The following is a 13,485-nucleotide window of genomic DNA, read 5'->3' as shown; positions in this document are numbered from 1 at the left end:
CGTGCACCGCAACGATTTAATCCGAGCTCGCGAGCGTCGCGCGTCGGAATTCAATTTTCCTGCGGCCTTAATGGACCGAAATGTCCCGGACCGTGGCGCTCCGTGCTCCCCGACGGTTTTCAGCCAGCCACCGCGCGCTCCGTTTCGCCGTTTCGCCGTTTCGCCGTTCGCCGCTTCGCCGTCCAGGTATCGATCCCGCGATTCCACGGATCCCACTTATCCAGGCACGCTCCATAATCGAGAAGCAAGCGTTCGTCCGGGGTTCGATCGAGGAAGGACCCACCGCGGAGTCTTCGGAAAATTCTATCTTTTTAAATAGCTATTTGATGGCGCAACGGCCGAGAGAATGCCGACCGGAGAATACGAACGCGTTGGATTCGCAGCCGACGCGACGAGCACCAGAATTATCTCGATCGCGTGGCAACGCGGTCGCTGCTCGGCGCAGGCCCTTGATAAACCTCGGCGTTCCTGAAACTAGTTCACCGAGCATCGAGAAGTAATCGAGAAGTTTGCAGGCCACTCGACGCACCGAGACGCCGAAGTAGCAAAGACGAGCGCGTATCGCGGGGAGCGACGCGGCGGGGCGAGGCGTTTCGACGGGGGGATAAAGCTCTCTCCCGAAATCGGATAGCAGAGTCGAAACTGGGTGAGTTTCGACGGTGTACGCGGGGAGAGGGCGATGCATAGGCTGCGGAAACAGGTCGCGCAGAGAATTTGTACGGGCGCCGGAAATTAGTCGTTCGATCCGAAAATCCTTTAGCTTATCGGGGCGGAGGGGGAGTTTGCCCGGCCGATGAAAGGTTGTACGCGTATACGCCGGCGACGCTCGGAACGTCGTCACCGCGGGCCGAGGGCCGATCGATGGGAGTTTCGATAACGAAGTCTGGCCCGCCGTGAAAGTAGAAGCTCTTTCCCCGTTTCCTAATTCAGATCGGTTCGAGGGAACTTGGGCCGACGCGGCTGTGCGGCGCGAAGTCAATTCCGCTTTCGGAAACTCGGGTAATGGAAGCTCGAGTGCACTTCGGTTCTTCGGAGCTCGCGATCGAAATAGAAATTGCAGTTTACGCCTCGATTCCCGTTCTCCATGCCATGCCATGCCATGCCATGCCATGCTGTGCCGCGCCGACGCGATCCCCTTCGCGTTCGAATCAACGACGAGTGACCAACGGCCCGGGCCGATCGAACGCGCCTTTTTTTTTTATAATATACACATCGTATCCTCGCTCTCGAGAATTTAAGCTCGCAGGCTCCTTCTCGTTTTAATCGAGGAGTAGCGAGCCTTTCTTCTCGGGGCGACGTTCTCTTCCGCGTTTTCTCTCCCGGCGCGGCGACGCTCTCGGCCGTGCGCCGGGCTCGCCGAAAAATTCCCGCTTTATTCCGTTTACGTTCGACGGCAGGATCGATAGGTTCCGCCTCGAGGACAATATTCATGGCGAGACGGAGAGATATATCGGCCTATCGGCCCCGGCGAACCACGCGATATATTAAAACCGACGGTTTTTAAAATGGTCGGTGACCCGGTTTCGCCATCCCTCCTCCCATTGTTCTCTTTAGACTCTAGACGATACCCTTTTCTCGATACGAGGGAAAAGAATAACTCGCGAACGGAACAATTATCGTTATTATTTGCGCCGTTCTCCGCGCTGTTCTCGCGCGGTTCGGATATCGGGGAAAACGCGGATCGATCTACGGCATCGGACCGGTAGAAACGACGAAGCAGCGGACGTGCTCGACGTACAGCGATACGGGTAATCTGGAATTGTCTGTCGGGCGGTGGTGGTCGGTTTCCTACGCTCTCGGTACGATGCACGGACATTTTCTGCTCGAGTACGTTTACGATTCTATATAGAAATCGGGAGAGTACCGCCATTGTCCGACCAACGATCGACTCGTTCTACTCGGTACGTTGTTATTTTTGCTTCGACCGTCGCGTCGTCGACTCGAAGCGGACCCCCCTCCCTTCTTCTCTGTTTTACCAAACGCGAAAACCGAAATCGCTCCCGAGACCAAGAATTGCCATCTTCGATCACGGATAACCGTACCGGATTCGCTGTACCACCTGTACGCGCGACTCCCCGTTTCGCAAAGTAAACCCAGCCAAAATTTCGTGACAAAAGTGCCTCGGACAAAAGCCGACGCGTTTCTCTTATCGAAGAAAACTCGTTTTCGAACCGAACGAAGAGAAGAGAGACACGGGCGCTTTGAAAATCGCACAAGACCACCGATACAACCTTTCTCTCTCTCTCTTCCAGCAGATCCAAAGAACTTTGTAAAGCAGCTGAAACGCGTCCAGCGGAGCCGGGGAAATCGTTCCCGAGTCCAAGAACCATTTAATCTCGCCTTAGGAACGGTAGCAGGGCATCCGCGCAGCTATTCCCTTCGCGGTCCCGTAGCCCGTAGAGATTGGTTCTCGCGGAGCGGGAGAAATTTTTCCAAAATTTAGAAGCGACGAAATATTTTGTTCAGAAGCGCGCGGATTCTTTCGAGCTTCGGCGAAGATAAGCAGGCGCATCCAGAGTCGGGCGAACGAGCCAAGGAAAATATTCAATTTCGTCCGCGCGCTTCGAGGACGCGGCGGCCGGATGCAGTTCGGAGATTAAGCGTCGCAGCGACGCTTAATTAAACGCGCCGCCGAGTGTCTTCGTCGACGCAGCCGTGTGCCTGCGTTCCCGTCGTGGAAACCCAGTGTCCTTTATTAAACCTCGCCATATTTCGGCTCCGATCCTACCGCGACGCATTCTCGTCCCCAGGGACGGCTGCGTTTCTATCTTCGAGGCGTCCGCGCGACACCTCCGCGCTTCCGGGAACGTTAATGGCCCGGCAGAACAGGGAATGTAATAACAACACGGTCGTCTCGAGGCTGCCTCGCCGGATTAATTCGACGACGAAAGTCGATCCTCTTCCAGACATTGCTCGCGTGCCGGACGAGCCGCGTTTTCTTCGACCAGCTCGGATTCCGGGCACGCGATATCGTTTATCGAGTGCTTCGGAAATCGAATTCTACGCGAAGAATGGCTTATTTACCGAGAACGCTTTCGGCGTTAGACATAACCTTGCAGCGCGGAGGTATAAAATATGTCCATCCGCGATCTTTAAAGAGAAAAATGAGAGCGCGCGCGATTCAACGATGGTCGGATGAAAGTTTAAGCCCGCGGGAGGCTTTGTCCGGCGCACTTGATATTTCCAGAGAGCGGGCGTCGGCCGTCGGCCGTCGGCGGGTCGTGATCCCGAGAAGATCATCCGGTCGTAATTTAGCGTCCCGGGTAAATCTTCGGGGCTCGGCCGATGTCGGACGAAGGACGAGTCGTTAGTTTGGGAAAAATATGGTCGACGGGACACGCGTTCCAGGTCGGCAGGCAGTTCCCTCGTCTCGAGCAAAGGTTCCAACTTTGTCAGGGGGTTGCCGGTCGCCGGACGCCTCGCGTTCGCCTCGGGTTCGCCTCGGGTTCGCCTCGGGTTCGCCTCGGGTTCGCCTCGGGTCACAGTCGACTGCCAAGTGGAAAAATCAATGATTCCACCGGCGTTCCTACGGTCCCCGCGCTTTTAATTAATGCACGCGTGTAATGCAAGTTTTTAATCATTGCCAGTCGCGTGCGCCCGGACGTAAGCCTGATTACGCGTCGCACGGCTTGCCGTATTAATATGATTTTTAGCGCGGGACCCGTCGCGGTAATGCGCGCCATTCGCAGCGTTAGCTGCATTCGCAGTTAAGAACTCGTCTCTGTGTTCGGCGTCGTTCGTTTTGCCGGACGCGCCGGCCGTTTTTTGCCCGGTACGTCCGTTTTCCTTTAGGGAAGCTGGACTTGTTTTTTCCGCAAAGGTTGTGCATCAACCGGATGCCGCGCAACTTTCAAGTTATTTATCCGCGTTTTTCGAGGCTCGGTTCGCTTCGCCTCGCCTCGCCTCGCTGTAGACAAATGTATCGCGATTTTGCAGATTCTTCGAGCGTAATTGTATTTTACGGCACTCGAGCTCCGTTCGCGTCGCAAACTTATTTGTGCAACTAACGTTGATATTCGAAATTCGAATTCGTTCCATCCTTCTTCTTCGATAATGACCGTGACTCCTTAAAATTTGATCGCCGCGTTTCCGTAAATGAAATCTTTATCGATATTATACCGTCTAAGCCGTTTAATTCGAGCATGAAACTCCTATTCGAACCAACCGCGTTCGAAATTGGAATTCTCGTTCGACAAGGATATAGAAACGATTCGAAGCCACGGACGCGCCTCGATGGCCCGTTTATCATCGGATGCTTTTCTCTCTCGTCTTCTAACCACGATCGCGCGTATCGAGGGGCTCGCGTGTCCGCGACGAGAAAGAAATTAGATCGGCGCGATTCGTTCGGAACGGAAACGATCGAATGCGAATAAATATTTCGCGACCGGCAATGGACGATTTTCGAACCGACACCGTGCACGATCGTGGACTCGCGTTATCGATCCGGAAACCGAGGTTTCGTTTCGCGACGATGTTAAAATATTAACACGATTCGATCGTCGCTCGATGCTTTCGGTTTCGTTCGCGATTCGAAGTCTCCGTTTCGTTCGATAATCTTTTCCCGGCGAAACGACGACGCACGGCTGCGCGCACGCGTGTCCACGCGTACGCGGAGGGCTCGCGTCGCGTCGCGTCGCGTCGGTGTGCGCGAAGAAATATTCCAAGAAAATGTTAATGCGCGATAAGCCGATAAAAACGCACGCGAACTTTTTCGTGCGTAATTCTGTAACGCGAGGGTGTTCCCAGGAACGGATTAGATGCTGATTAACCGATAAAACCGGTTTTATTCTCCGTTTACCGTGCAGAACGTACGTGCCGCGCCGAGTCGAGCCGGCAGAATTCTGCTAGCGTAAAAACCTTATTTTACGTACAGAGTGCTTTAGAATAGAATACCGCTCGAGAGATTGCAAGGTTTATGGTCGAGCAGCTAGAAGAACTCCGAGGTTCCTTTCTTATCATCCTGGCTGCTCGAACGCGCAGACCCCTGAGCGGTCTAGACCGGTCCGGGATCGGGGACAGGCTATCTCGAAAGGGTTCCGCGACGAAATTATCGTCCGAATTTTCGACGAGAAAACCCCGTCGTTTCTAGAAAAAAAAAATCTAGATTTCATCGTTCGAGCACGGATCGAACGATGGGATGCGCGTCGCGCATCGGTCCCGTGCATAATTAAGTAGAACGTAACCGTTCGTTGTACGGCAGGTGTGCCTGCGCCGGATTCAACGGGCCAAGTATCTCGACGCCATTACTGGCTGTTACACAATCGACGACCCCATTGTCAACGAAACCGTCGCTCCCATTCTCGAGACGCCCCCCCCCCCCCGAGTCGCTCGCGCGCGTTTACGTAGTCATCGGACACGCTTCGGGCAATCCATTATCCGGATAAGCTGCGCCAACGATTAAACTACCGCGACGAACTTCGGTAGTCGTTTTCACAACGATGCACCGAACGCTAAAACTCGCTCCGTTACGACGCGGCAAAAGTTCGCGCGATCGTCTTCGATCCGGCAAAGGTAGCGCGAGCTCGAATTAAAAACTCTTTTCTACCGTAAACGAATAGCTGCAATATACGCGACAAAATGGTTTACTCGTAGCCCCGGGATGCAATCGTACGTCCGAAAAGGTTTCGCGCGTATACCGTCGACGAGTTTCTGGATACAAAATTCGGAAACGTCTCGACCGGTGTGTTCCACTCGCCTTGGAAATACGCGTTCCGAGTTGTGCAAACACCTGACTGCGCGATCGGAAGCGAGCTCGAAGAATTTCACCGAGGACCAACGGGAAATTCGCGTGGAAGTTTGGTGGGCAGCGAACATGGTCAGAGGCCAAGATACACTAGGGTCGGTTCCCGGTTTCGTCCACCGGTGCACCAGTTAATATCGAACTCTTGAAGTTTGAACGCGCCGCGCCGCATCAACCGTCCCTGTACCTATACCGATCCCGCTGCGCAATGTTTAACGCTGCGAGGCCCCGGGAGAACGTAACACGCTCGGCAAAAGGTATGAAAACATTTCTTGTACGAGGAACACCGGTTGGGCAAACCCGGCTGGCCGTTAACGGCCACCGAACTTCCCCATCGCCGCAACTCGACGCTGTAGTTGGCCAGCACCTAAAATAAGACGGATCGCTCTCGGACCGACCCTAAACTACGCTGAAATAGAATCGTCTAGCCGCGAGACGAGGAGACGTTAACTGCGTTTACGATTTAAAAGAGGAAGCATAGAAAAATGCTGCATAGGCGCGGGTGTACGTGTTTTTAGTATTAGTCGAACGAGAAAGAGGGGGAGAGAGAGAAAGAGAGAGTCTCCATATATCGGTGTGTGCATTGTTCGCAGGCGAAGCAGCGTCTCGAAGCGCGGTCGAGGGAAAGGATGAGCGGATCGAGACGGGCCAGGCACGGAGCGGCGCGATAATAATAACATGTGGACGACGTGGCCGCGTACGAGGCGCAAGTGGCGCGGCTCGTCGGAGGCGCGCGGCGGACACGACGGAGCTCGCGGAAGCCGCGACGGATTCCGTTTCATCTACTCGGTGGTGCTGGCGGCGTGCATGGCGGCGCAGGAAGCCAGGAGCGCCAAGTGCCCGCCCCCGGACACGATACCCGGCTGTCCCTGCTACAATTTCGAGGACGGTCTGTTCCTGGAATGCGCCGGGGCCACGGAGGAGTCCCTGAGGAGCGCTTTGTCCGGCGTGATACACGCCGCCGAGGGAGAAGGTACGTAACCGGGCTGCCTGTCTGCCTGCCTGCCTGCCTGCCTGCTACCACCGAATAAATTAGGATAAAACGCCGCGCCGGATTCCGTTTCCTACAGCCGGGTTATTCTTGTCCTTTCCGCTACCTATGCCGCTACCTATTATGCCGCTACCTATACCATCGTTGTCGTCGCACTCGGAAACCTCGAAAGTCGAATAAAAAGCGAAATAAATCGGATCGAATCGAATCGAATCGAATCGAATCGAAATATGTAAACGTGGCTGTTGCAGGAGCGACGGTGGAGACCTTGAGCGTGTACGAGCTGGACAGAAAGGTGGAGGAGCTGCGAGCGGCCGCGTTCCCTCCCGGCTCCCAGATCAGGAACTTGCAGATCTCGCACTCGGCGATCCGTGAAATCAGCGAGGACGCTTTCAAGCGACTCAGCAAGAGCCTGGAGTCGCTGGGCCTGGTCTCGGGACGGCTGCCGCACGTCCCGCAAAAAGCCATGGCTACCCTGAGTTCGTTGAAAGCGTTGAACCTGGAGGCGAACCTGGTGCACGAGCTGCCCAGCTACAGCTTCTACGGGCTGTCCTTGATCAAGCTGAACCTGAAGGGCAATCAGATCGTCAAGATATCGGAGTACGCGTTCGCTGGCCTCGAGGACACTCTGACGAGCCTGGACCTGGCCGAGAACAAGATCAGGGTGTTCCCGATGACGTCGCTGAGGCGGCTCGAGCACCTCGCGTCCCTGAGGCTCGCCTGGAACGAAGTGTCCGAGCTTCCCGAAGACGGCTACTCGAGGCTGGACGGCCTGAACTTTCTCGATCTGAGCAGCAACAACTTCAAGAAGATCCCGCTGAACTGCTTCCGCTGTTGTCCGTCCCTGACCGTGCTCTCCCTCTATTACAACGCCGTCGAGTTCGTCGACAAGGACGCGTTCATATCCCTGACCGATCTCGACTCGATCGATCTCAGCCACAACAAGATCGTCTCCCTGGACGTCTCGATATTCAGAGCGAACCAGAGGCTCAGGTCGATCGATCTCAGTCACAACCACATCCATTATATTCGCGGCGTGTTCTCGAAGCTGCCCGAACTGAAAGAGCTCTTCCTGGCGGAGAACAACATCCTCGAGATCCCGGCGGAGACGTTCGCCGGCAGCACCAGCCTGTCGGTGGTTTACCTGCAACAGAACGCGATCCGACGGATCGACGCGAGAGGTCTGGCGACGTTGAGCCAATTGGCGCAGCTCCATCTGAGCGGCAACTACATCGAGAACGTGCCGAAGGACTTTCTCGAGCCGTGCGAGAACCTGTCGACCTTGTTCCTGGACGGGAACAACATCAGGGAGCTGGAGGTCGACACGTTCGCGAAAGCCAAGTCGTTGAGGGAGCTGCGGCTGCAGGACAACCAGATCACGGAGGTGAAGCGCGGCGTGTTCGCTCCGTTGCCGTCCCTGCTCGAGCTGCATCTGCAGAACAACGCGATCACCGACATGGAGACGGGCGCCCTCAGATCCCTGCACAGCCTGCAGCACGTGAATCTGCAGGGCAATCTTCTGGCGGTGCTGGGAGACGTGTTCCAGGTGTCGAACGACGTCGGACAGAACGGGAACGGCGGCAGCTCGTTGGTCTCGATTCAGCTCGACAACAACGGGCTGGGCGTGCTGCACAACGACTCGCTGAGAGGCCAGGCCTCCGTCAGGATCATGTGGCTGGGCCACAACCGGCTGACCCGGCTGCAGGCGCCGTTGTTCCGGGATCTGCTTCTCGTCGAACGACTCTACCTGACCAACAACTCGATCTCGCGGATCGAGGACACCGCGTTCCAGCCGATGCAGGCGCTCAAGTACCTCGAGCTCAGCATGAACAGGCTCGGCCACATCACCGCCAGAACCTTCTCCGAGCTGCACGAGCTCGAGGAGCTCTACCTTCAGGACAACGGGCTACGACGCCTCGATCCGTACGCTCTGACCGCGCTCAAGCGTCTCCGCGTCCTCGATCTGGCGAACAATCGTCTGAACGTTCTACACGACAAGATCTTTCAGGAGGGGCTGCCGATAAGGACGCTCAACCTGAAGAACTGCACCGTCGGCGTGATCGAGAACGGAGCGTTTCGCGGCCTGAACAATCTCTACGAGCTGAATCTCGAGCAAAATCGTCTGACGGCCACCGCGTTGGATCGCCTGGACATCCCCGGCCTCCGGGTGCTCAGGATATCGTTCAACAACTTTAGCCAGATCAACGGCAACTCTCTGGACGGGCTGCCCTCGCTTCAACACCTGGCCATGGACTCGGTCCAGCTGTACAGAGTGCCGCCGGACATGTTCTCGAAGAACAAGAATCTGGCCAAGCTGTTGCTCGGCAACAATCTTTTGCGGCTGTTGCCCGGCGCGCTCTTCCTCGGGCTCGACTCGCTGAAAGAGGTGAAGCTCGACGGGAATCGGTTCCAGGAGATACCGTACGACGCGTTCGCGAACGCCACCACCGTCGAGTTTCTCTCGCTGGCCGGCAACGCGATCCTGAACGTGGACGTGTCGCGGCTGAACGGTCTGGCCAGCTTGAGGGAGCTGGATCTGCGCGGCAACTACGTCGTGGCGTTGTCCGGATTCGCCGGGGTCAACTTGTCCCGGTTGATCTCCGTGGATCTCAGCCACAATCAGCTGACGGCGCTTCCTGCCAACTTCTTCGCAAGGTCGACCCTGTTGCGCAAACTCGAGCTCGCCGCCAACAAGTTCCATCAGATCCCTGCCGTCGCTCTCTCCGCTCAGAACATTCCCGGCTTGGCCTGGCTGAACGTCACCGCGAATCCTCTGATTCGAATCCACGAGATCAGCTCGGAGGCGAGGTACCCGGCGCTCCAGGAGATCCACATCTCGGGCACGAACCTGACCATCGTCACCAGCCAGGACTTCGAGGCGTTCCCCGCGCTCATGCATCTCTTCATGGGCAACAACGCGATCTCCAGAGTCTCGCCGGGCGCTTTCCGCAGCCTGGTCGAGCTCCTCACCCTGGATCTCGGCGCCAACGAGCTCGAGCTGCTCCCGCAAGAGAGGCTCAAGGGTCTCGAACACCTACGGCTGCTCAATCTAACGCGCAATAAGTTGAAAGAGCTCGAGGACTTCCCGCCGGATCTGAAGGCTATGCAGGTGCTCGATCTATCGTACAATCGGATCAGCGGCGTCGGGAAGAGCACGTTCCAGCATCTCGAGAACTTGGCCGAACTTCATCTGTACGGCAACTGGATATCTTCGATCTCGCCCGACGCTTTCAAGCCGCTGAAGAAACTACGGATCCTGGATCTGAGCAGGAACTACTTGGCCAACTTGCCGCTGAACGCGTTCCGACCGCTCGAGACGCAGATTAGGAGCCTCAGGGCCGAAGGTGAGAACAAGTTGCACGAAAACACGCACACGGCGGTGTTCCTTTCTCTATATTCGCTCCTTTTTCGAATCGGCGTCCTCGTTTCTCGCCTAGGCATTTTCTAGAGCAACGTTTCGCCGCTCGTTTCTACACGCGGTCGAGAGCTTATTTTATAATTGAGCGGAATTTCACGCGATTTTCCCCGGCAGAGAATCCGCTGCACTGCGATTGCGAGTCCCAGGAGCTATGGGAGTGGCTGCGCGATCACCAGAAGCTGGTAGGTGGCGGCGTGGGTCGGAACCGAGGCGGAAGCGGCAGCGGAGGAGGTGGCGGCGGCAGCGGTGGCAGCGGCGGCGGTGGCGGTGGCGGAGGCGGAGGATTGCGAATGAACGACATGGACAGCGGATTATTGAGGTGCGAACAGCCGCCGGAATTACGGGGGCTGGTGTTCCTGGACCTGGACCCGCACGCGTTCTGCTCCGCGCCCCTCATCCTGAAGCTGGCGATCCAGGACATCCAACCGTTCTCCGTGTTGGTCTCCTGGCAGAGCAGGAATCACTCCGGTATTAGAGGCTACCAGGTGGCTTACCATGCTTTCGAGAATATCGAGGAGGTACATTGCTTCGTACTCGTTCCGTACTTACTCGCAAACCCGTCCTCCACCATCGGGAACAATCTCCGAGACTCACCACCGATAACACACACACACACACACACACCCTTCATCGATATTTCTTTCCTCCCCGATGAATTTCGATCGGTTGAAAATAATACGTAGCAGATAATAATCCTGAATATCTTGAAATTCTTTGAACGGCCGTTGAACGCGAACCAAATATTGCCTATGCTCGAATCGTCAAAAGTTTCTCGTCTCTTTCGTTTCTACGCTCGATAGGTTCTTCTTCGACCGAACCACGATCCTCGATCGCGCGAACGAACGATAAACGAATTTCGCCGCTTCCGAAACGAATTCCTCCTAATTTCCTTTTCCCCATTCGACGAGAATCGAGCGTAATCGATGTTGCGCCCGTATCTCGCATCCTGTATCCTGGATCCTGGATCCTGCATCCTGCATCCTGCGTCCTGTATCTTGCATCCTGCATCCTGTGCGTGTTCCAGATCAGAGCAAGGATCCTCGAGCCATCGAGCCGCTCGACGAAGCTGTCGAAGCTGGCAGCGAACAGCCGCTATCTGATCTGCGTGTTCGGGCTGGGCAACTGGATGAGCCAGCAACTGGAAGAGGAAACGGTGGATCAGTACAACTTCTCCAATTACGAGAGCTTCGAGTCCGTCTCGGACCTGCAGATGGCGGACACGTCGACGAGCCGTTGCACCGAGGTGAAGACGTTGGAAGCTCCCGAGGCGGTGATCAGCAGCGACGGTGCCCCGATGGGGGACGCGGGCAGCGTGAGCAGCTTCCTGACGAGGCGGCTCGGCCTGATAGTGGGCTGTTGCATGGGGTTCGTGGTGTTCCTGCTGCTGGTGTCCGTCCTAGGCTACCTGAAGGTGAAGAAGCAGCGCGAGACGGTGAAGAGGGAGCAACCGATCCCTCCCGAGTACATATCGTACAGGCATTTCAGCATACAGAGCGGAGAGGCGGGCCACGCCGGCAGACAGGCCAGCCAAGAGGGGCACAACTCGAACTTCGTCAACAGCATGGGGAACGCGAACCTGAACGTATGAGACAAGGCGAAAAACTGCCGACTCGTGGAGGTTTCGAACGTTTGAGCGAGACTCCGGGGAGAACTCGGAGCCCAGCGGCAAACGCGAAGCACACCCGACTCGGTAGTTTGACCCAGAGACTATGGGAACCCAGGGATCGCGAGCCGATCCCGAGAGAACCGTGGGGATTAGCAACGAACAACTCGAGCGGATCGTGGTGCTAGTGCGAGAGTGCGACGACCGCGGACAAATCGAGCATTTTCTATGTGATTTTCTACGAATCTTACCTAGCCGGTCGTCGGTGTACGACGACAACGACGACAACAACGACGACGACGACGACGACTACAACGGCGGGCCGCCGGCTCGTCGGTCAAAGTCATCGAGGACGGAGAAAGACCGTGGATGTCGTCGCGATCCGATTTACGATCGCGTGGGCGCGCGCTCGTGCTCGAGCCGACCACGCGGAAGGCCGCATCGTAGTTTCCAAATGGCTCGGAAAATCGCTCGGACAATGCGGCGCGTTCTCGAACTTTCGATCGCCAAAAGGGGCCAGCCAGGACACCTCGTTGCGTCGCGTCGCGACGCGACGCGACCAAGATCTTTTGGACGGGTCCTGGGGCCGCCTGTCGGACGAGGCAGCCGAGCGTTTTTCGACGACTCTTCATCTAGCGAACCGTAGTTCAATTTATAGGATCATTCGATTCCGCTTGTCTCTCGACGGTAGGGAGAGCAAACTCGCCAAAACATTCGGGCACGGGGATGCGACGTCTCGTTCTCGAGAGTGGGTACGCGCGTTTCTCGAGGGCAGAGAATCGTTCGACAAAACGATCGTTATTGTCGCGACCCGTCAAAAGCGAGCGCCGAATATCGCGCGCTCTTCGCTGTACCATAGGCTATCTATCCGCGGCTGTTATCAGGAACACATTCGAAATTAGATTCCGCGCTGTGTAATATCCAGCGAATTGCTGTTCAGGCGATACCGCCGTTGGAAAAGGGGGGCAGGGGTCGGTTAATGCCGGTATCTCGTTGTCGGAGAGGGCATCGACTCCGTGCGCGTTTCTGTGCGTGTGCGTGGACGCGTGATTCGGTGAGAGAGAGAGAGAGAGAGAGAGAGAGAGAGAGAGAGAGAATGAGAGAATGGCGATAAACTGTGTGCTCGACGCGTCGCGCCACGGAAAATAAACGCTCGATAGGTGTGAGTCGTCCGATTGCATCGCGAGATATCTCAGATGTACCACACACTGTGTCATGTAATATATACGTACGTCACTGTAATAAAAATGCAAATCCTTTTTTAACCCGATGTTTGATTTCGTTCAAATATGCGCAGCAAACTCTCCGATAACACGAGTTCGTGCAACGCGACATCGTAGAACGCGTAAACGCTCGAATCCGTCCGAAGATTAAAATCGTCGAGAGAGAGTTGCTCGCCTATACCGCCCAAGAGAGCCGATACGTTTCTCCGTGTCGATACCAAAAACAGCGTCTCCCGTAACGAGGTAACGCGGTGTACGACTCGAGATCGGAGGGTTACGGTCGAAACTTTCCAAGCGTCGCGTCGGCGTTTTCCCCTAGAACGAGCTTGCAGCGGACTAATCTGATCGCAGCACGGCCGAGGTAATCTTAAACGGTCTCGTCCGAACCAGACCGTCGGGTCGCGCCGCCTCGCCTTCTCGGATTCAAAGTGTTCCAGCGGGCGGTGGAACGTTGCCCCGACAGAAGTAGTCGCGGAGGTTAATCGAAATCCTTAAAAGACGCGGTTCTCT

The 13,485-nt window shown here is 56.1% G+C and overlaps 1 protein-coding gene across 6 annotated transcripts in view; it reads left to right on the top strand.

Annotated features, from left to right (window-relative positions):
- The window catches only part of LOC117221946 (uncharacterized), a 173,143-nt gene extending 160,126 nt beyond the window's left edge, over positions 1–13,017 (top strand). For all 6 annotated transcript variants that reach the window (XM_076520366.1, XM_033473317.2, XM_033473314.2 and 3 more), the window contains 4 exons: positions 6,334–6,713; positions 6,983–10,075; positions 10,264–10,667; positions 11,174–13,017. In XM_076520366.1, the coding sequence (XP_076376481.1) occupies positions 6,419–6,713; positions 6,983–10,075; positions 10,264–10,667; positions 11,174–11,737 (4,356 nt within the window). In that variant the 5' untranslated portion in view covers positions 6,334–6,418 and the 3' untranslated portion in view covers positions 11,738–13,017. The remainder of the gene's footprint in view (positions 1–6,333; positions 6,714–6,982; positions 10,076–10,263; positions 10,668–11,173) is intronic.
- Positions 13,018–13,485: the final 468 nt, after the last annotated feature.

The sequence above is a fragment of the Megalopta genalis genome, chromosome 3 (genome assembly GCF_051020955.1).
Source record: "Megalopta genalis isolate 19385.01 chromosome 3, iyMegGena1_principal, whole genome shotgun sequence".
In the NCBI taxonomy this organism is placed as follows: Eukaryota; Metazoa; Arthropoda; class Insecta; order Hymenoptera; family Halictidae; genus Megalopta; species Megalopta genalis.
This window is presented reverse-complemented; position numbering and strand designations above follow the sequence as displayed.